General features: G+C 44.9%; 1 protein-coding gene across 1 annotated transcript in view; it reads right to left on the reverse strand.

The window, feature by feature from the left end:
* The window catches only part of RGR (retinal G protein coupled receptor), a 186,678-nt gene that overhangs the window by 39,495 nt on the left and 124,168 nt on the right, over window positions 1-23,015 (reverse strand). Inside the window, exon 4 of the mRNA XM_069610816.1 lies at window positions 18,953-19,106. Within this exon, the coding sequence (XP_069466917.1) occupies window positions 18,953-19,106 (154 nt within the window). The remainder of the gene's footprint in view (window positions 1-18,952; window positions 19,107-23,015) is intronic.

The raw sequence follows: 23,015 nt of genomic DNA on the forward strand, positions 1-23,015 counted from the left end.
ATCAAAGACAAGGAGGGCTTATATTAAACCATTATGTCAATAGGAAAAAGTCTATAAAAAGCAAGCTGATTGTGGCAGATCTTTGTGCATTCCAGAATGTCTTTGAATCTGTATTAAAAGATGACTGTGAAATTGCACCCGGGAGTCTGTTTTCCTACTTTATCCTATCTCCAGTGTCAGAGTCCAGAGCTGTCAAGGCTGATGCAGAAGGTCCCCTTCTACACAACAGCTTCACTGTATGTTTTATTGGTCTGGCAATGAGGGAAGTACTTTGTGATTTTGCTTTGTTCCGAGGCACAGCAGCCCTCTGCCGCCGAACCTTCACTTACAGTGGCCACCCCAGTATGCAAGTTGTTTCCGCTTCCCAGCAGATACCTTTTGTTTTCCCCTTCATGTTTGTTTCACTTGAAGCAATTTCAAGGATTTGAGTTTGAGCTCACTTCCGTAAATCAACTGATCAGGACTCACCTGCTGTCATGATCCATGCCCCTGACCCCCTCAGGCATAACAGCCCCCCGGCAGCAGTGGGGCTATAGCCCTTCACACTGGCCCCAAGGGCCTTAAAAATCCACCAGAAACCTACATGGAGTCAGCCCTGGCACCTTTTGCGCCAGGCTCATTATCAGGAATAAAGTAATACCAGTTTTGGACCTTAATCCAACATGGAGGCCTATTACACAGCTCAGTTCTTTAGAACCAAACCATGCGATCTAGTATTTTGGGTGTGGCTGGGACTGGAACTACTTGGCCTGGAATTACTTTACCTGGGCTATTTAAACCACACCCAAACAGCAGAACATGCTTCAATTATTCTGCACTCCTGTAGCGTAACACTCACCGTGTCCAGCTCCTGCTTATCTGCTTCTCCGGCGGCCCGATCCTGAAACCCTAGATTTGGATTCCATTAATAACCTGGACGAAAAAGAACAGCATTAGCGAGCAAGAACCTGTGAAGTAACCAGTCTTGAATCCATACTGCGCTTCGCTTACCTCCCCCATCTCCGGAGTTTGCTGCAACCTGCAAGGGAGATGGAACAAGGTCAGAATTAACAAAGCACTTACCTGGGCAAGCAGCACTTCGATCGCTCATCAATCCGGAACATCACTGCAACCTGTACAAAGAAGCGAAGAGAACACAGGTTAGCAATTAACACCAATAAACAGCGCAGCGCTCTGCGCATCAATAACTCACTGTGGTCTTCACCATCGGCACGGCAACTCCGAGATCGCAACCATCCCTGTGAAAACAAAAAGAGACATTGTAGGGAACAGTGTAGTAGAGCAAGATGCAGAGAAGACAGAGAAAACGTAGGGAAAGAAAGAGTAAAGTCGGAAAAGACATTATAACTCACCTGGAAGATAGCAAGCACAGTCGGAGTCACAGCCGGTCTGGACCCGACATAAGGGCACACAGACCAGTGAAGCAACTAGGTCCACGGAATGCCCGCACCAACCACGCGCCCCTGCACAGAGACACAGGACAGAGAGTTCAACGCACAAAAACCTAAGGTGAGCAATAACCCCAAGGGAGGCAATTTGGACCAGAGGGAGGTGGGAGTCCACCAGTCACAGAACCAGGATCTTAACCCTCCATTCTTCTGTTATAGGTGCTACCCAACGTCTGGCACATAACCAAGCAGAGAGGGGTTCGGGATAGCTCTTAGACCTCCATCCAGTATCGTGAGGCGCCCCCGTGGATACAAGGTGAGCGTAACACCTGCAACCCAATGTTCAGGTAGGGGCAGAGGTTTCAGTCTCCGTCTGCAGACTGCCTCTAAATTGCTGCCCACTTTCGTGGCGCAACACCACTTTTGAGGAATCTTTGGGTGGCAGAGCCACTAACAGCACAATACGGAGCCCAGCAGCAAGAGTCCTCCAAGTAGCGTTTTTTACTAGCAAACTGCCTTTCACTTGTCACCCACTTTCACTTATGTTCCTTGGTTGTGGTCCAGTGTCCTGGTGTGGATTGCTGCCCTTATCAACCCTCTTCTTTTCTGCCCACTTCCACCTTGCTTCTGTTCATTAGATCCTCTTCTTGCATTCCTCCCTTTCTTTTTGTTCCCTTCTCTTAAATTCCTTCATCTCTCTCCCTTTTTTCACCAGTCCTACCCTCTCCTTCTCCAACCTCTGCCTCACTGTACCCTTCCTCACCCTCTCCCTATGTTCTACGTTCACTCTCCTCCCCATCCATGCCTTCTGCTCTCTTGCCCTCTCCTCACTTTCCCCATCTGCTTTCCCACTCCTCGTATCACCACAGTTTTCTTTCTTGCTCTAGGATCGTACCTCTCATTCAGCACCCTTACTCTCTTTTCCTGCCCTGTTTCTATAAAGCACCTTCTCACCCCCGGCCCATTGATTCTCTGGCTATGTCTGGCACCATCTCCTTATCCACCAGTACCGACTAATTCACAACCTCTAACTCTAGTCTGCTCCCTCTGTCAATCCTCCTGGGTTCATGCTGCTCCTCTTCTCCCTTTCCTGCCCTGGCTGCACCTATTCATGTACCCTTTATTCTACATTTATTGAATTCTCCTCTGCCGGCTCCAACCTTTCCCTCAGTTTACCAAAGTCCTGCAAAATGGTTGCCAATTGCTTGGGGGCCTACTCATTTTTCCAATCTCCTCTTTGCCGTCTTTATTTTGCCTTTTCCTGGCATGACTGGCCCTGCCTCTGCTCTCTCTGCCCCCCCCTGCTCTTACATTCTTGCTGGGTGGAATCTGGCTCCTCACCAGCCACACCACAATGAGCAACCTCTCACCTTCCCCACCCCCCAAAACCTCTACCCCAACCTGTTGTGTAAAATAGAATGATGGTATTCACCAGTCATTAGCAACCTGTAAGCCTCTTGTGTTTATTGAATCAATAGGATGCTCGGTAGTTATAAATAAGAGTTCCATATTGATATTGCCCAGCAATGTAACAGGGAAAACTCCTTATTCCTGATTTTCTAATGGCTGCTCCTAATAGCTCCAAAAATCACCTTGCGGTCCAGTGATTAGGCCTTAGGATTCCTCCTGGTGGTTTAATAATGCTTCCCTTAATGAATCCGAGGCTTCAGCAAAATGTGGTAGTCTAATAGTAGGTGTTCTTCCTAACCCATCTAGCTCCCATCCTCCTCAGTTTGTTCCAGTCATATTTCTGGTGATCCCTGATGGCATACCATCAAGTAAAGCCAAAGGGCTGACCCACATAAAGCCCTGGGTGAAAGGCCGCTGAGGGGTGGAGGTGGCAGACCAGACGTAGCGCAAGTCGGCAATCCTTGACTTAAATACACAAGGCAGACCAGTAAGGCGGTTTGTAGTACATAGTCAGAGGCTTCCTCACCAGTGCACAGTGAATGGTGTGCAACATATAATATGGCAAATGCAGGGTTTCATATGCAACACCTGCAAAAGGCTCTTGGCATTTATTGTAATGCCTGACAAATGCTGATTTGGTGCTTGTATAAAAAAGCCAAAACTATTAGCTTTGCTAATGCTTGTCATATATAGAGACTAAAATGCTTCCCCAAAACAAAGAAATATTTCTTGTCACACTGACTGCAATTTGCCTCAACCAATCGCAGTGACTGTCTGCTCCAGTGAAAAGCATGGGAAACTGGGATTGGGTCTGCTGTCTCTGTCTTTCACTGCAGAGTGCTGAAAGTCTGATATGGTCGTCGTTGTGTGCATGTGCACTGTGATGACTAATACTATCATTGTGCTGTTGAATTCCATGGACTGCACCTGCCTTTTTCCTTACACAAGAAGGGCATTGTCCATTGAGATTTAGCGGGTATACAGGGCTCACTCTGGCATTATGAATTCCCCCAGAAAGAAACAGGGGGTCTAAAATTACATGTTAACATGTAATCTGGGAAATACCACAATTTTCTTAATACAGATGCAAATCTACATGCCCGGATTTCATCAATAACTTAGGCCTCAAGGCTGAAACATATAGGACAACACACTACAATGTAGTCTTTGGTGTTTCCAAATGGTTTACTTCAAGAAGCCACATGAGCATTTATTCATGCCAAACAGAAATATAAACGGAATGACAGAGGTGTAAGAGGCTCACTGTCATTGATACTGAGGGGGGGGGGCTGGCTTCAGGTTGACACAGTTACATATGAAAGGTTGTTGTGTTAGACCAGAAACGCAACCCTATAGTCGAATGATATGTATAATATGTTGGCCTGAAACCAATTGCATCATGTGACAAACATCGCGATCAGAGAATCGTCAATGTAACCAAAGGGCGTCCATTTTGTGAAATGTCGGCCATTTGCTTTTTCCTTTCTATCAAAACGCTTTGCAAATGAATTCTATGCTTCGAACTCGCACACAGAGCGAGGCCACTGTTTGAACGCTGAAACACTAACACAGACAGGAATGTCAAACTGTACAGAAATACATTGTTTTTCTCTCTCACTAAGTCCTTGAAGTAGAGCAGAAGCCACATCTAATCAGTAGTCCAGGTGCCGGGTTGTCTTGCAAAAGCTGCAGTGACAGGCAGTTAAAACATGAATTATATTCTTTTAGCGGTGCTCCTTTGCGGAGAATGGTATTTTCTGCTTCAGAACTATCTGACCTTTAGCTCATGACCCAAGTCATACAGATAACGTAATAAGGAATGTTTTCCCTGCTGAGAACACAATATCCTTGCTGAGCCAGAAGCTCTATGTTCCCCATAACAGAAAAAGCTGTCTCTGCTGCCATTGCTAGTATAACTATGTTTAGACTGAATGAAGGCTTGTCATAACGTGTCATAATTGTCTTGATTGTGAGTCACTGAACCCTAGCCTGAACAACACGTTTCTGGGTGGGTCAAATTGCCTTCATAAAGATTATATGTATTGTTTATATATTGCTACTTGAGGGTTGCTCACTCTCTCGCATCTCACAAGGTCTGGGAACACGTGTCGTGAGGCGTTCAGACCCAGTCGGCCGGCTGAGTATATTTTGAAATGAACCAGACCTGTTTGGAAAACGAACTTCGTGTCTGACGTGTCACTTGGATATATGGTTATTGTGCCTTAGTTTTCATATGTGGTCTTTATGGCCTAGCAGTTGGGTTTCCTTTCTCCTTTGTTAACATCTGCAGACAGGCTTCATGTGGACCTTTTTGAAGTACCCTCTAATTGGTATGTTAATCACTGCCAACAGCTGCAGGGCCTAACAAAAGAGCAGGGCGGATCCATGGAGCCTTAATTAGCTAATCAGGCTGGCCATGGCAGGGGGAAGCTGGGTCCCCCTCTTCCTGGAGATTACATATGTACTTGTGGCTGTCACATTTCAGCTAAATATGACCAGGCAGACTGAGTCTGTAGGCTGTGTCCACCCAGAGTAGAGAGGTCTATGAGATTGTGGGGGTGTGAGCATAGGAAAATGTGTGTGGATTAGCCCAACATATTTTTCTGAGGTTGGTCTACCATCATTCTATTTAATAAAACATTTCAAAAAGCCCAGATGAACGCAAACCCACCATGTGGATGGTCGAATTCCTCACCTGCTCCCCAGCCTCAACATGTGAACCACCACCCTACTGAGGGTCTGGTTCGTAATCTAGGCAAACATACTGGCTGAGGCCATCTGCATTTCCATGCTGGGAGCCTGGCTTGAGCTGGATGTCCATATCTAATCCCTGTATGGATATGGCCCACCACAAAATCTTAGGGTTCTCCCTGTGCGTGGCCATTAACCATTGAACAGAGTGGTGGTCTGTTTGGATAATAAAGTATGAACCAAAGATGTAGAGTTTCAGCTTCTATACTGCCCACATGACCGCATAAACCTGCTTTTCAACAATGGCCCAGTTCCTTTCACCTTTTTTCAATCACCTGCTAATGTTGGTGACCGGTTGCTCTGCCCCTTGAGAGTTCAGCTGCGCTAACACTGCCCCAATCCCAGAATCACAGGCATTTGTCTGTGTAATTAAATCCTGAACATAGTCTGGCACTTTTAGAAGTGGGGCCCTGAATAATCCATCCATCATATCCTGAAAGGAGTTTTGACAGGCAGAGGTCCAAGTTAACTTCTAAGGCATTTTCTTCAAAGTTACATCATTCAGAGGCATGACATTGGTCCCATACCCCTTGATGAATGACCAGTAGTACCTGGTGAAACCTAGGAAGGCTCTGCCCTGTGTCTATGTGGTGGGGTGTACCAATCATTAACAGCCTGTACTTTTGCTTCCACAGGGTGTTTCTTATCACCACCAAGGAGGTGGCCTAGGTAAGTCACTGTGCCCTGTGGTATCTGCCACTTCGTGGTCTTGATAGTCAGACCTGCATTCTGTGGCATTGGCATATAAATAGGCAACACTGAAGTTTTCCACTCTAGACAAAACTTGGTTAACCATCCACTCAAAAGTGGCAGGGGCATTCTTCAATCTGAAGGGCATCACAGTGAACTGATAATGTCCTTCTGGAGTTGAAAATGCTGACCTCTCTCTTGCTCAGTTTGTCAAGCCGACATGCCAGTACCCTGCCGTGAGGTCAATAGTGCTCATGTACTTGGCAGACCAGCAAACTGTCCCAGTAAACAGCGACAGTCTTTCAGTTGCTTTTCTGACAGGTCAGTTGCCAGGTTTTCACCTTCAACTGATCCATCTGTTGCTTCAGTGTGCATGAGGTCTGGGAAGGGATCGGTCTCCTCCTCAGTCTCTCCATCTGTCACTAATGCCATGAACAAGTCATCCCAGCAATAAAGGAGTTTTAGCCAGCCAAAGTGAAAGACCATGCACATCTGTTTAGGCCCTTTCACGTCAATGAGATAACTTACCTCACTGACTTTTTTCCAGCACACAGTAAGGCCCAGTCCATTAGTTCTGAAGTGCACTGGGTCTGATAGATTCCATAATCCAAACCGACTGGCCTGGAGAATAAACCGTTAGTGTGGTCTTCCGGTTGTGCCAGTGCTTCATCAGCTCCTGACTGGCATTTTCATTATTTGTCAACTGTTCCATGTACTTTGTCATTCTACACCAAAGGCCAAGTATGTAGTCCACCACATGAAGAGTGGGGGCTTGCGGGTTGCCCTCCCAACCCTCTCTCACTACACTGAGGGGACCTAATACAAGTTGTCCAAACAGAACTTAAAGGGGCTAAACTGTACTCTGTTCTGTGGCACCTCCCTGTAGGTGAATAGTAAGCATGGCAGGATAATATCCCATTTTGTCCTTGGATGCTCTTCCAAGCCACCGTCTTGTTGAACCGCTCAACAAGCCAGCTCGTTTGTGGATGGAAAGATGTGGACTTCTGGTAGGTGATTCGACTCTCTTCCCACATGGTCTACATATACACTGATATGAAGTTTGTTCTCCTGTCAGAATAATTGCCTTTGGGAAACCAACATGGGAGAATATCCCAATAAGAGCCTTCGTTACCATGGGGGATTTGATGTTCCCCTGAGGGACACACTCTCCTTACTCCCAAAGGTATAATAATGGAAAGGAATTTAGAAGTATTACCTTAAATAGACTGTCTTCCTCTGTAACTAGACATTCTAATAATTTGTCCTTAAATAACTTTAATAGGACTACATCTACCCTTAAAAATCAAACGTTTTTTTAACAGAACTAACTTGGTTGTTCGGGACTGCAAGTCCCATAATCCCATAAGTACTGGGACGAGAAAGAGGACCGAAGTGGTTTACTGTAGCAGTAGTCAGGCAATTAAGCCTAAAAGCCCACACCTGAAGGAACCAGTGAGGAATAAAAGTCCCTCCTCAGATGCAGCCAATCAGAAGGAGCTGGAACTGTGACTGGAGTGAATACTGTAGTAGCAGAAGCAGAAAGAAGAAGGGACACTACTGGCAAACCAAGCAGAAGTGGGAGAACCCGAAGGATGCCAGAACGTGGATGCAGCAGATTTAACCTGCTTTTTCCGAGAGGGTCCTGTTCCCTCAAACTCTGAAGTGCAGAGGCTGCACAGCGGAAGACATGCAGGAAGGTTGTCTTTTCCCATGTGAGCCTGATTGCAGTGGTTGCTATGCAGAGAACGTGTCGGAGACCGAGGCGAGGAGCTGTTGTAAAGCCTTGGGTCTCAGGAGTGAAAGGGGCTCCTTATACGAGTGGCCAGACCGGAGACACCTTCAGCGAGGACGTCGTGGAAGTTGTGCAACCCACAGAACAAGGTTCACAGATGAATTGAGCAAGCACTACTGGCAACGGTATTCCGTTTCATATTCACTTGCATATAGTGAGACGTGAGCAGGAGTTATTCGTTGAAGCTGTAATAAGGGAACAATGGAAATATAGCACTTGTGTGCATCAGGTAATTCCCATGTGTTCGCGTTAAGAGCAAACACTGTGAAAGACCATTGTTAAACACTTAAAAGGCTGTAAACCTTATGAAGAAATGGTTGCATGTTGCTTATTATGAAGAGTAAATGTTGCGAAGGCCATTACTGAACATTACTAAGACCATTGTTAACCCTTCAAAATGACATGCACGTGCTTTCCAAATGAAGACTAAACTCTATCCTTTATTTCAAATGGGCATTCATCTCTTATATTAGACATTAACCAGTTAAGCACTGCATCTACAATTGAAGAGAAGAGCAAGCATTGCCCAGGCCAAGAGTGTTCCGTACTAAGATTGAAAGTAGCCTTTCTCAGAGCCAAAAAGCAATCTAACTATAACTGTGAACCGAATAGCAGTTCAGCGTTGCCTAAAATACAAGTTTGAAAGCATTCCCTGGATCCAAGAGAGTGTCGCCAATGCTTCTGGGGAATTACTTGGGCCAGCAGTTGGCAGAGAGGTGAAGGCAAAGTTGGGAAACTGCTGTTGATTAACATTATTTGATGTTGTTGTTGTGGCAGACAGACAAGAGGGGCAAAGAGGCTGCTCCCTTTTGAAGAGAGATAGTGAGAGAAAGAGTACCTTGCCTACTTGAAGGTGCTGAAGTACTTTAAAGTACATCTTGACAACACCTGTCTTGAATCAGAAATTAATGAAATTGTGGTAGTAGTCCAAAGTACTGAAGCTATGATGGTATATCTGGCTGTCAGTAAATGCAACATTTCAGTAGCCTAAACGAAGTGGAGTACTATGAGGCAAAGGAGACTGTTCTCAAAGTAAACTTTTGTAGAAGTAAGTGAAGTTATTGAAGTAGAAGAAGCAGCACTGTGAAATCATCCTGACAAATATGGTGGTCAGTCATAATTTCGACAGTAAAAATGTCGGCAGTCAAAATTTCCAAAAATAAATGTCGAAAATAATAATGTCGACAAACAATAATGTCGACATTTTTTCAATATTTTTTCGAAATTTTCTATTTATTGTATAAATAAATAAATATATATATAACTAAAATGTGTTGAGTATGAGGGGTGAGAGGGTGGTGGAGGGTGTGGGGGGGTGGCAGGGGTGTTGCGTGAGGGGTTTGGGGGGACACCCCCATAGTAAATGATACTCTTTTTATTTATTTAATTATCGAATAAATAAATAAATAAATAAATAAATATATAATTACTATGTGTTGAGAATGAGGGATGAGAGGGGGGGTGTGGGGGGGTGGCAGGGGGGTGTTGGGTGAGGGGGGTTTGGGGGGGACCCCCCCATAGTAAATGATACTCTTTTTGTTTATTTATTTATTGAAAAAATAAATAAATAAATAAATATATAATTAGAATGTGTTGAGTATGAGGGGTGAGAGGGTAGTGGGAGGGTTGTGGGGGGGTGGCAGGGGGGTGTTGGGTGAGGTGTTGATAGTTCTAATTGACATTTTTTTTTGACATTTTATTTTCTAAAAAATGACTTTTTACATTATATGTATAGGATGTCGACATTATTGTTTTCTACATTTTTTTTTCGACATTTTTGTTTGTCGACATTTTTTTTTCGCCATTATGACTATAAACCGACAAATATACCTACTGTGAATCCTGATCCTGGAACTAATGACATACTATCTGTTTACCAAGAACTGTGTTTCACTGACAGTTGTAGAAGTTGTATTTTCTTTGAACTGTGACAAGTCTTCTTGGATTACTGAAAGTGTTGACAAAGCATTGTGACTGGGATTACAATTGACGCTGTTCTGAGGAAGTGGATAGTCCAAAAGAATAACTAGTGTTGGAACTTTGGTTAACAAAACTTTATCTTGACATTGAAACTTTAAGAACTAATTTGACACTATCTTACATGCAAGGATTTCCTTATTTGAACAATGGAACAGAATTCACTTTGATTCCTGGGTAAGGAAATTGAGAGGTTATCAATAAACTGTGAATGTTGTTGATGCTATTTGAAGTGCCATATATTTTCTTTGTATTTAATGTTTAGTGTGAGTGCCAGACATCTTGTGTAGAGTGTTTCCCTTTAGTTTTGCTTACGCAGGGAAATCCACAGCAGAGTAGGGATAGTGAGGCATTTAATTGTGTATAAAATGGCAAGTTTTGAACAATCATCAAACAGTTGTCCAACACGCATTGCTGACCCCTCGCGTTGCTGACCCCTTACAGTACTCAGTGGCTAATGGCCCCTCTACCGTTGGAGTAGGCAGCTCAGCAGTCTGTGGAACTGGACCAGGGGCCACCAATAAGCCCTCTTGGAGCACTCCAGGCCAAAAGGCACTGAGAGTCTTCAATCTGGTGGCCTCTTTGGCATTCAATGTGGTAAGCACTGCACCTATCTCAGGGTCTGGAAGGTCATTACCCAACAGACGTGGGACATGGATTTATTCTTTCACCGCTACACAGTGCTGGGTCATTTCATCTTGCTAAATTAACTCTACTATCACCAAGGGGTCTACCTCATGGATCACACAATCAGGTCCAGTAATATACTGTCCTCGCTGCCGAGACTGCCATGTGACTGCAGTGAGGATAGCCATGGTGTCTCTGACCGCAAGAGTTTTATGTCCATTGTAATACACATGTTCTAAGAACAGTTGAGTATTATTGGGAACTGGGATCTCTTCTGAAGGCCCGGTACCGTTCCCAATCAGTGTAACCAATCTACGTGCAGCCATTACGTGGCCTAGTGGGAAGTCCTCCTCTAGGAAGCCCACACTAATGATGGCCACCTCCATGAGTCCAACATTCACTATGGCTTGTTTGGGTAAGCCCTTACAAGCAGGATCCCTTCCCTATTGCCCAGCTGCTTACACACAAAACAACCTTTAGGTTGTGAGAATGTAGGTGTCCCAGTGTTAGGGGTTCCTGCGCTCTGCTTTTCGGAGTGCACGGCTGAACCAGAGTTGTGGGATTTCCTGTGATGCTTTTGTGAACCTGACTTCGAAGAGGAGTGGGTTGGACCTTTGTCCTTCCCATCTTTGTTACCTTTTGTCAGCAGATTTTTCTTCTGGTTGGATGTGCTCGCCTGAGCCTTTTTCTGGACTCGAGAAGTGACAAACATGTTGGTAGCCTTTGCAAGCTCTCTAGGGTCTGTTTTAGTCTTGCCCACAAGATGCTGATGTAGGTACACCTCACAATTCTTCAAGCCAAGCACACACGCTATCAATTTGTACATCCCTTTAAATGTGTCAGATGTGAGATCTCTGAAGCTCTTGAGACACTGTTACTGGGTCTTACAGAACTTCCTGATAAGGGTCACCTTCATGCTCTCATAAACGGTTCTTTCCTGAGGAGTTAACTGAAGAATTGCATCAGTCCCCATGGTTGGTAAGCTACTCATCGGGGCTGCACCCCAGAGTACGTCCTCCACCTCCTCTAGCTGAAAAGCAAGCTTGAGCACTTCAAACCAGTCAAAAATGTCCTTCCCCACTTCATAGGAATGCACTAAATCTTTGGGGAAGTGCCGCTGGTGCTTATCCCGGTCACTCTGGTTTGAGCCACTACCGCTGCTTGCACTAGAGGTGGATTTGTTCACCTCCTTCTTCTCTCTGAGTGCAAGCTTGTGCAGCTCTATGGCACCCCTGTACCGCTCTATGATGACCGTGTCCCACTGTTTTTGTTCCTTTAGCGCTCGTCTCCTCTCCTCCAACAGGAGCTTTCTAGCCGCTATATCATTAACAGTTGGAATAATTACTGGGCCACTTAGAGGCTATACCGAAGCCTGAGACCTGTGGGATGCCGCACTAGCCTCTGAACTCCCTGACACTCTGGAGTGTTCAGAAACCACATTTGCCCCCCGGAGGAATGGTTGGCAAGAAACTCCACTCATGTGTTCTTGCTCGTCATCTTCCACTAACCTTCCTGGAAGGTGTCCTTCATTCGGGTACATGGGGCCTAGTCCGTACGCTGGGGTCCTCTCCACAGCCTCCCTCACTTCTACCCAAGCTTGGAGGCTGGTCAGCAACTCAGGTTTATTAACTGTGGTGCTGTGGGGAGTCTCCGCTCTTGACATAGGGCGCACAGGACATCCTTGCTCATGCCTTTCACAGTCACTATGTCGAGATCCATGATTATTAACAAAGACCTAGCAGTGTCTAAGTATTGCCTGCAACAGTACTTTTGTCGTTGGGTGACTAAACTGTGCACAATGCTTCAAATAGATCTTACCATCTGCCACCAATGTGAGGAATCAACCTCTGGGGGACCAGTGGTCTGGGGCTGAATATCGGTTTCTAAACCATCTAGAGCCCACACCTCTAATACACCAGAAGAGATCTGAACAGATTGGAATAACAATCCAATTAAATACCTTCTTGTCCAATTTTGGTAACATGGACAGAACAGCAGGCTTATCTCCAAATGGTCGTGGATCATTGGTTGGTTGCAACACAGCATACAATTATTATCCAATGATAAAAGGGACTGTCCAGTCAAGGCTGGTGTCTGGTCAAAGGATCGAATCTGAAGGGTCGAATGGTCAAAGGATCGATACCAAAGGATCGAAAACCAAAGGATCCATTTTTTTTTATTATATATTTTTTTAGGGGTTTTCGTTTAGTGAAACAAATGGTTTTTACCACAAAAACAGGTGTTGGGGGGACACCCCCCCAAAAAATTTTTTTAAAAAAAAAAAGGTTTTCGGTCCTTTGGTGTCGATCCTTTGACCAATCGACCCTTTGGTTGTCAATCCTTTGACCTACAACCATCAAGGCTGTATAAACATATTGACTTTATTTATCTCACAACAGACAGTTCTAGCAACACTACAAAATACAACCCACCTTGTAAAGGAATGCAGAGGACAGACAGTTTCAAAGAAGGAAAAGTGATGCACTTTGAATACTGACAGGATGGTAGTCTGTATGGTTAAGAATCACAACAGTTTAAGATTACTGGGCTTCAGCACAAAGGGAGCAATGGTCCCTGAGATATCCCTAGGGGCCTTCCGGGAAGGACCAGGGGACAGAACCAGAATGTACTTTGAGCTGCAGGTGTTCTTAGTTCTCGAAAGGGTTGAGTCAGATTCAGGGTGCTTTGCAGGCTTCTATGACAGAGTTCAGGATGGGAGCCAGCTGCAGGTATCAGGCGGCAAGACGGTTCGACTAGCGAAGCTTGCCAAACGGCTACAGGCTGGCCTACATGGCATATCAGGGTCAGGAATCGTGTCAGTGCTGATCAGCGGTTCTGAAGCACTGGTCGAGATGTCTCAGTTTTCTTTAAGTGACTGCGGCTTGACAACTGTCAGCGTTGCTGTTGGTTGTAGATCGAGGAAGTCAACTGGCTTGAAAATGTCCGTTACGGCAGACGTCAGTAGATGCTCGTCGAGGCACTTCTCTTAGCTTCTTCAATTGGCTTGTGTTGTCCTTTAAGGCAGACGGCCCACGGCTGTGGGGTGTGTTGCAGGCAGCTGCCTTGTCCTTGGTTGTCAGTTCAGAGACCTTCTGGCACTTCCTACCTTGGAAGCTGGCTGCAGAGTCTAGCAGGGCATTCTGTGTGCTGGCTGGGTACCGGTTCTGGAGTGGTTGGAGGGTCTTCTGAGTTCTGGATCTCCCTCTGTTGCATGGGAGATTTTTAGGGGAGGGATCTTGCTTCTGTCTTTGGAAATCTTGGCCTTCCTTCACTGGTAGACGATGTTTGGCAGACTGTACCTATAGCCAGGGTCTAAGGTTGAGTTCTTCTTTGTTACTTCTGTTGAAGTCCTCAGATGATCTGTCAAAAGAGGGGCTGAGCCCTCTTTTAAAACCAAGAGGGCCACAGTGATTGGTGTAGGCTAGGCCTATCATAATGAACCAATCCTGGGGTCCCTGCCAACTGTCTCCTTTATGCATGAGGTCATAACCAGAGCGCTTTGCAACAGGAAAGGTAAAGGCTTGAAAACGTATGATACTAAGTCCCACCCTTCTTCCTGGCTGTTGTTGATCAAAGAGTCTCTCAGGTTAATGGATCTCTTTGTTGTTCTTGATTAAAGCAGCGCATCTCCCTTGTAGCTGCAGCGAGGCCATACTCTCTGGATACTGCAATCCACATTCTCGTACCATGTGGCTTACTGTAAACACACAGTCCCAGAAATGACAGGTCATTGTCATTGATACTGACAGTCGGAACTGGCTTCAGGTTGGCACAGTCACATATGAAAGGTTGTTGGGTTTCCTGTCTCTTTTGTTAACCTCTGTGCCCAGGCCACAGGTGGGTCTCTTTGAAGTACGCTCTAATTGGTATATTAATTGGTGCAACCAGCTGCAGGGCCAAACAAAAGAGCTGGGCAGATCCCTGGAACCTTTGTTAGTTAATTAGGCTGGTGATGGCAGGGGGCAGCTGGGTCCTCCCCCTTCCTGGAGATGATATATATTACTCATGGCTGTCACATGTCACCTAAATATGACAAATCAGACTGTTCCTGTAGGCTGTGTCCACCCAGAGTACACAGGTTTATGCGTTTGTCGTGGTTTGAGCCTAGGAAAATGTATGTGGATTATCCCCCCACATTGTCCTGAGTTTGGTCTACCATCATTCCATTTAATAAAAAAAAGTCAAAAAGCCCAGGCCAGCGCAAGCCCACCATGCAGATGGTCAAATTTCTCACAAGGCTGCAATTTGATTAGCAATCTTAAGAATCCGCTTGGTTTCATCCACATTCCTTCTGAGTCGTAATGCCAACTGAGAAAAATACGCCGACAGCCATGATACTTAAGGTGGCATGCAGCTGCGATCTTGAAGGGTACTTGTTTTGTGGGTTAAGATCTTGGCCAACGTCACTGCACTGTGTACCACTTGACACTGGATCCCGCTGAGCTGCATGTAGCAGTGCAGGTTCCCGCAATGCCACAGGCCACCGACTCATTATGGGCATCTGCTTTGCTGCACATAGAGAACTGGGTTCATTTGGGGTGCACACCAGGGACTTTCACATGCAAACCTACCATCTCCTCAGAAATAATAGCCACTTCAACAACCTTTGCATTATGTGGAGTAGTTGCAATAGTAGCCAGCTGTATATTATTTGCTCTAGTGCTGCCAAGACTATCCTTTAATGTGGAGAAATTGGTGCTGGTTCTGGTGTTGGAGGCCCAGAGATACTAAACATGTTAGGTTCCATGGGCTTCTGAAATAATCCATTATCCATATTTGAGTCTGTATTAATTCCCAGCCCAATATAATTCAGGTCTCTCATTCCAGTAACATGAAAACATGTATTTGCATTACATGGGACACATACTTACTGTTGATAAAGTGCCTCTCCTCCGATGGGAATAACCAAGGGCGACCGCTGACCAATGGGTTGGAATCCGCTTCCCGCCCGACCAAAAGGGTATTTCGACGGCAATCGCGAGGATCCTCCAGGCTCTGACCTTTACTGTACATCAGCATCTTGGAGCCACCAGCACAGCCCTCGGCCACCGGATCCCGTTACCATGTCACATGGGGCACGCTCTACACGCGACGTCACATAGCAGTCGCGTGTGCCCCAATCATTCCCTGGCTGCAGCTGCAGCTGGCTCTTAAAGCCTATTTGAGGGCCAGTCAGCTCGCAGTCCGAGGGACGGCATCCACCCTCTACAAAAAGTGGGTGGACGACGTAAACTCTCGTGTACCTTCGACTTGAGCTGTGTGAGATATTCAAATATGACATGCATGATGGCTAATATCCGTATGTTGCTATGCCTTAGCTCATGCCTTAGCTCCCATAGAATTAAATACATTATTAATTCATAAATGCACATCGCCCGGGTTCGGACTCCATACCCGATATATATGCAAACTGTTTGCATTATCTGGGATTGCTCTCTTGTCAGTTGCTGGATTCTAAACACTACAAGATTTTAAATTCTGTGTCTGCCTACACCTTTACCACAAACGGTCCTAAATGTATACAGTGCTGCTGGATGACCGCAACCCATTGCAACATCACCAGATTAGCTGTAGGCCCAGATTGCTTACAGTTCAATACATTGATCAGGTCCCATCTTGCCTAGGACTGTAGTGGTCTAGTGCCTGCATTGCCTGTGTTGGTGTTTAGAGGCCGCGGTTCTAACCTCCAGCTTCACTGCGTGCCTGAAAAATCACGCGATTTTGAGCAAATCGATTTATTTCAATGTGCCAAAATATCCGTACTGTCAGTGGGATGAAACAGCTGTACAGTGTGCTATATAGTTTTGTATCCATTTGATGTTTCCATCTGAATGTCACATCCTGGCTTCCACCGAACCCCACATGCCATTATCTAGTGTTAAGGACCACGTTTTAGGGCAAGCTACGGTGGTAATGGCCTGCAAACCCGAGCCTCGGCAAGGGTTTAGGGCTGATACCGCCCAAGCATGACACAAAATATGGAGCTTAACGCTATTAGCATCCGATTTGTCGAGCCGGATGCACACATTTTTTCGATTTTTTGTAAAAGGGGGTTCATTTTGATGAATGGGATGGTGTGTGGATGGATGGGGAGACATGGGTGCAGGGAGCCCAGTACCTGCGATCATCTGCCCTGGCATGATGCAGGCTTACACCAGGGCATTCAGCCCCATGTTCCAGGATGCTGACTGGCTGGCACCCCTGGCCAGATGCACAGGCTCTCATGTGGAGATGCTGCTGCTACAGTGACTATTCTCTGAAAAGTGCCTGGACGCTCTTTTAAGGGTTCTATTTCATTTAATTGATGTGTGAAATTTCGATGGTTTTTTCCCCCCCCGAGTATTTTTCTCCCAAAAAAATCATCAAAGTTTATTTTTTTTTATATTTGGTGGATCCCCCCAAAGCCCCATCCCCTATTATTTTTTTACATATTCCGGACCACCCCCACCCCTTATATATACTTTTCCAAGCCCCCCCTTAATATTTTGATTACTATTTTCAGAGAATAATACTCAGAAAAAAACCCATCGAAATTTCACCCATCGATGAAAGAACGCTAGGACCTTTTGAGCCAGACCCGCATTTGATAAAATACTGAAGTATAAACAAAGAAACATTACAGTTTGAGAAATGGGTCATCATCCAATATCTTATTCCAAAAATCACAAGAAATCTCTTCATCAGTTATTTGAAGAAACATAAAAGTGAGCTGCAAAGCAAATAACTGTTATCCAGTGATGGCTGTCCTTGCCATTGCAAGGGTTAGGCTTAAGGATAAGCACACAGGCATGTGTTATTTGTTGATCAAAAGATGCTGCTGAACTATATTGATGCATTGGCAATGGTCCTGGCAGAAGAGGACTTGCCAATTTTAAATCCAGAAAGTCAATCAAGTAACTATTGTTCAATTTCCTTAGGGAAAGTAATATGTGGGTGGATCCAATTGGAAATGATAAAGGGCATCAATGGATGAATTGACTCCTCAGACTAAGAGAACGTGTCAGCTCTTGATAAGTTGTTCCAGGAAATTTCATACGAGTAGTGTGCGAAACTCATTACCAAATGTCGGCGGTTCAGCTGGCTATGTAATGTTACGAAGAATGTATAAAGTGAAACCTCTGCAATTAACGTGATCTCCCTGTGCAGATAATTGTTGATGAATGGTGGTAGGCTATTCTCTGCCGGGTGCAGGTTTCCTTAAAGGACAGAGCCTGATGGGAGGATTGGACCATGTGCCTTTCCTGCAAGCTAATATGTGGTAAATGTTCATCTGCCGATTTTGGTTTTCCCTATGGGGAAGGAGGAGTAATGGAAGCGGGTGGCGGTATTTGTAGGGAGGGGTGGTGCGGTTCTCCTCCCTTAGGAATAACGACAAGCGACCGCCGACCAATGGGTTTGGATAGAGAAGTGGTGTGGCAAAGGGTGACGTGGATGTGGAGCTGAGATGGATTTGGAGGATTGTGTAGATGTAGAGCTGGGCAGACGCAGGGGTGATTCAGACGTGGAAGGCCACACAGATGTGCAGGTTGATGGGAATATTATACAGGGGCCGCTTGTGGATTATGGGTGGCCAGATGCCTGCAAACCCTTTCTGGAAACGTCTGGGTCCCACAAGAGTCTGTTTTCATTTGCATTATGGGACTCGTCACTTTTGCTTTTCTCGGCTTGTTCGGTGGGATCCCCTCTATCAATCTCATCCAACTGTGTGTCCACCCCTTTGTTGTATTTCCCTTTCATTCCCCTGTCTCTGCTTGCTCTTCTTTGTTTCGTCCATCTCAGGTGTTGTCCTTTGTCTTTGTGTTCTTTAGTGGGTGGTTGGGTCAACTCCGGATGTATGTTACTGAAGAGGAAGTGAAGTATATTCACAAATAGAGCCTGTGTTAGCACTTCTTGAAATGGCAAGGTTGACGCAGCACTTGATTATTGTGCAATATACCCGGATCCTCCATGGATTGCGAATCCTTTCCACTATTTTCACTTTATTATTGTGTATGCTGGTGTTTTCCTCTAAAAAATCATTTTATACAAAAAAATTCACTCACTCCATAATACAAAGGGACTTTTTAGTGCAAACTCTTGCGATATGCAAATACTGTAAAGCATTTTCGATTATTTGTAAATAAACATAAGTGCACTTCCGGTACATTCTATAGTGCAGGGATTTGCCCCATTACAAAACAGCAACAACCCTAACGCACGTGCAGCAATTCAAAGGGGACGCAAGCACCCGGGATTGAGGAAGGCAACAAGGAGACATGAGTTCCAGTGAGAGAATTCTACTCGGAAGCTCTCCTGCCATTGCTTTATCATTACTCACTTGTCTCCTTTGGTGTAGTCCAGAGTGCAGCAGGTTCTCAGTGGCTCGTAGTCATACTGGCCCCAGCCTATAAGTGGCATCACAGACCAAAAAGCAGAGAATGCCCACACAAAGGAAACCAGCGATAAAGCTGTGCTCCATTGCAGCTTGCTTCCTGCAGAAAAGGGAGAAACAAGATTTAGTTACTAAACACGCATCAGCTAAAGTATGTGCTGTTTATGCATCTTAAGACACTGCACGATATAGATTCCAACTATGTTCCATTCCCCAAGGCCTAAGCATGTTTGCATCTGCCAATGATGTCACTGTTAAATGTGACCACGATTCAATGCTTAGTACATATTTGTTCATTTGCCCACACGCTATCAGACAATTCCCTAAAAGTAAGTCAAATCAAATATGTACCTGTGCGTGGGGTTGGTCTTGTTAATCTGGATCTGGGTGATTGCCCGTAGACTTTAGTCAAACAGAAATAGGAGCATTGGCATTCATGCATCATACCAGACATGTTCAATGATGCATGGAACCAGTGGACCAAGAAACACATGACCAAGAATCATATAGTGACCAGGACCGAGGTAGCGAAACGTACTGGAGGCAGAGGAAACTAAACTCGACCACTGTCTTGTTTTCCTGCATGCACTGTATTAGCCTCTTCCTGCTGTGAAACTCTCCAACAGACACCAGATAGCAACATGTGAAATGCATCATGTCCAGTGTTGGGAAGGGCAGAGGGTCTTCCCGGCACCCTAGGCGATACCGAATGAGAAATAAACACTAAGAGAACACATCCAGAGAGCAGGGGGGTGCGCATAGAGGCAAGTGCGCGATCACCTCAGCGCATGCATTACAAGCTTTATGGTAGATGCTGGTGTGAATGACATCTTGGTTTGTTATAAAAGTTACATGCCCTTGCGCACAGGGAAGAACGTGTCCTGCAAAGTCATGAGAAGGGAGTAGCGCAGCTCCTGGCAGCACCATCCCATGGGAAAGATAGCTAGGACCTACTGCCCCCGACAATCCCCACACAAGAAATACATCCTTGCAATGCTTTTATCCTGAGGCCCCTGCATGCACAAGAGCATCCAAACCCAGACCTCCAGCATTAAACGTTTACATTCCTCCATCGATCACTAAGATCAGAAGGCAAGGTTATCGCACCTTCACAAGTGGGTCAGCAACGTGCGGGGTGGTGGCAAATTATAGCCCAAAACAAAGGTGGAGAACCTCGGGAGTTTCTGATCTGTCTAGGAAATGAGTGGACCATGTGAGTTGGTATGACCTCAGCCCTCCCCCCGAGCTTATTCCTGTATCTACCAGGCGCACAGTTACAAAGATAGAATAACATTGTTTGTCTTAGTAGCCAATTCATTATTAGGCCAACTTCACCACATATGACGAACCCAGCAGAGCCCATGTGGATGGAGATGGACAGAAGAAGATGGACCAATGGCCTGGCATCTCACATGGAGCAGGCCCTACGTGCATAGAGCCCTTCCAATTAGGATTGTACAATTGTACTATATATAATTGTGTCATCAGTGACATTGTTTGTGCTTATAATGTGCTGCATGTGCCTACAGAGCTCAGAACGTTCTGCAGCAGCAGAGTTCTTTGCTGATGCATTTCTATTTTCTAGAATTAAATACTTGTTATCCTTGCAAGAGTGCCTTGGGCCTTTTTCCCTAGCGGGCTGTATTTCTTCTGGTGTGATTGTGTAGGGGCATGCCTATATTCTGGGCTTCTTCTCCTGGAGTACACCATTACTCGTGCAAGCTAGATGGAAGAAGTTGCCCACCAAAATCGAGATTCCTCCCCTTATGCGTCGCTCTGACCTTGGAATTGTGTGGTGCAAGTGAGAAAGTCATGCACCTTTCTTGGTCAGGGGACATGACCTCTATGTTTTTATGTCTGGCTAGTGAGAGCCTCTTGATGATATATAGTAGAGAGGCCTTGATGTCAGTCGGCTTCTCCGTGATGCAGAACAAGTGCATCATGATAAAAGGCCTCTAATAGTGCAGTCACTATGTAGAAGCAAGTGGAACTGTTCTATGGTGGGAAGGCAGTTTGTGAATGTCACAATTCAGAGCTTCTTGTGTTTCCATGCTGCTTTGTACATTTATGATTGTGCTGTTTTTTTTATTATTGGAATGTGCCTTTTATTAACAACCAGGGTCGCAAGCCACACCAATCAACTGTTCAGTGATGCAGAAAGGGCATTTCTTTGGGCCTTTGCATCCTTATTGAAGCAGTATTATCATGGACACAGTCTTGGAATGGTAGGACATGCCTGACAATGTAACAATGTATTTCAACTCTTTGATAGTGTTTCTATGCAGTATTTATTGTCCTTGTCTGTGACAACATTCAGCTGCAGCATGTAATGGCATAGCATAGTAAATTAATCACTGCATTCTATTATAGGAGATGACAACATTTCTGCTGAATGTGTTTTACCTCCGAACTATATGATGTGCAACCTAACAACACATTACAGTGACTACATCTGTGCATTATAGTACAGAAAAAAAACATTGCTGCTGAGAGATAGTCTTTGCAAGATAGTGTAATTCAGTGGTGACCAACATCTGGTCTTATGTAGCCCAAAATGGCATGGCATTATTAATGGCCCTTCAAGCCACTAGAGTTTCACAATTAATTCAATCCCCTCCGTTGACATTCAGATGCCTGACTTTTCACCCTCATTGCAAAGTAACATAGAGAAGTGTCACCAGTGACCCATCTTTGCATTGTAAAAAATGTACAGCAGCATAATAATCAAGTTTAGGATGGAAATAGTAAAAGAAAATAATAATCCCTGTGTAGTTCAGCAAATCAGTACATTTGCATCAGTAATTCCCACCAGCGTCATTAGACCAATAAAGAATGTAAGGTGGTCCAACGTAGATAGCACTTTTATTGTACCATAAAGTTAGGAAACAATTGCAAGATAAGATACACCGAGTGCTTCCCTGCAAGCAAAAATCATTCAGGCAGACAAATGAGTTTTGATGCAGCAGTTATGAAACCGTATAACACAAAAGTGAGCTTGTGCATGGTGTGGGTTGAGGTAAACCACGGCGCAACAGAATGATCATTTAAAAAGGACAAACATTCAATGGGTGTGATGTGGACTATTTACAACAAAAATGAATAGTTTGTATCGGATTTAAAGCATAGCATGACCTGGGATACATGGGGATGGTATAGGGTTGGGTGGATTGTGCTAAACATTAGGAAGTATCACCTTGTTATCTTGGGCCAGCCATGTAGTAAGAGCTTTTATGTTCACTGGAGGAAAAGTATGCAATCAGCACTTAGAGATGGAGGGGATCATTACAGTGCAGCTTTGAGATCTTAGGACAAACCACAAGCACCTGTTGTGCTGATTGAGGGGGAATGGCCACACATCAATACTGGGAGACAGAGACCTTCATTACATTGCTTCCTTGAGATCTTTGGTACAGAGTAAAGTCTAAACTTGTGTCTTCTATTAGGAGGAAAGATAATCAATTGGTATTAGGAGATGGAAGGATTTATAATAGTAATTCCTTTTGATCACGTTCAAGCAGTATAATGTGAGGTCTTGTTTTGCATGGTGAACAAAGAAAATGAAACAGCACACAGAGGTGAAAGAGTTTAGTGCAGAACAGCGTTGTATTATTTAGTGAACAATATATTCTGAACTTGTGTAAAAAAAATCAAACTGTGCAGTAGTTAGTACTAGGGTTGGGGGGTTCATTGCAGTGTGTTGCCACCAAGGGAAAGAGCTGAAGCAATCAGGAGTAGAAAGTGGATGCATTATTGCAGAGCAGCCTTGTGATCTTGGGAAAAGGGTATAACAAAATATCACATTCTCTAATATGAAAAACTAGTTAAGCCAACAGCTCCCTCTACCAGTGACAACAGGTGAAGCTATGCAAATTGAGATTTGTCTCTATCCTAAGGCAAAAGCTCCCTCTAGCGGTGACAACAGTTTCCGTACTGTGTGCTGGTCTCAACCCTGATTGTTGTGGATGAACTTAGCGACTTCTGTGTGTGCTTGTAGTTGTGAGGTGGGTAC

The sequence above is a fragment of the Ambystoma mexicanum genome, chromosome 8 (genome assembly GCF_040938575.1).
Source record: "Ambystoma mexicanum isolate Mex_15411 chromosome 8, UKY_AmexF1_1, whole genome shotgun sequence".
Classification (NCBI taxonomy): Eukaryota; Metazoa; Chordata; class Amphibia; order Caudata; family Ambystomatidae; genus Ambystoma; species Ambystoma mexicanum.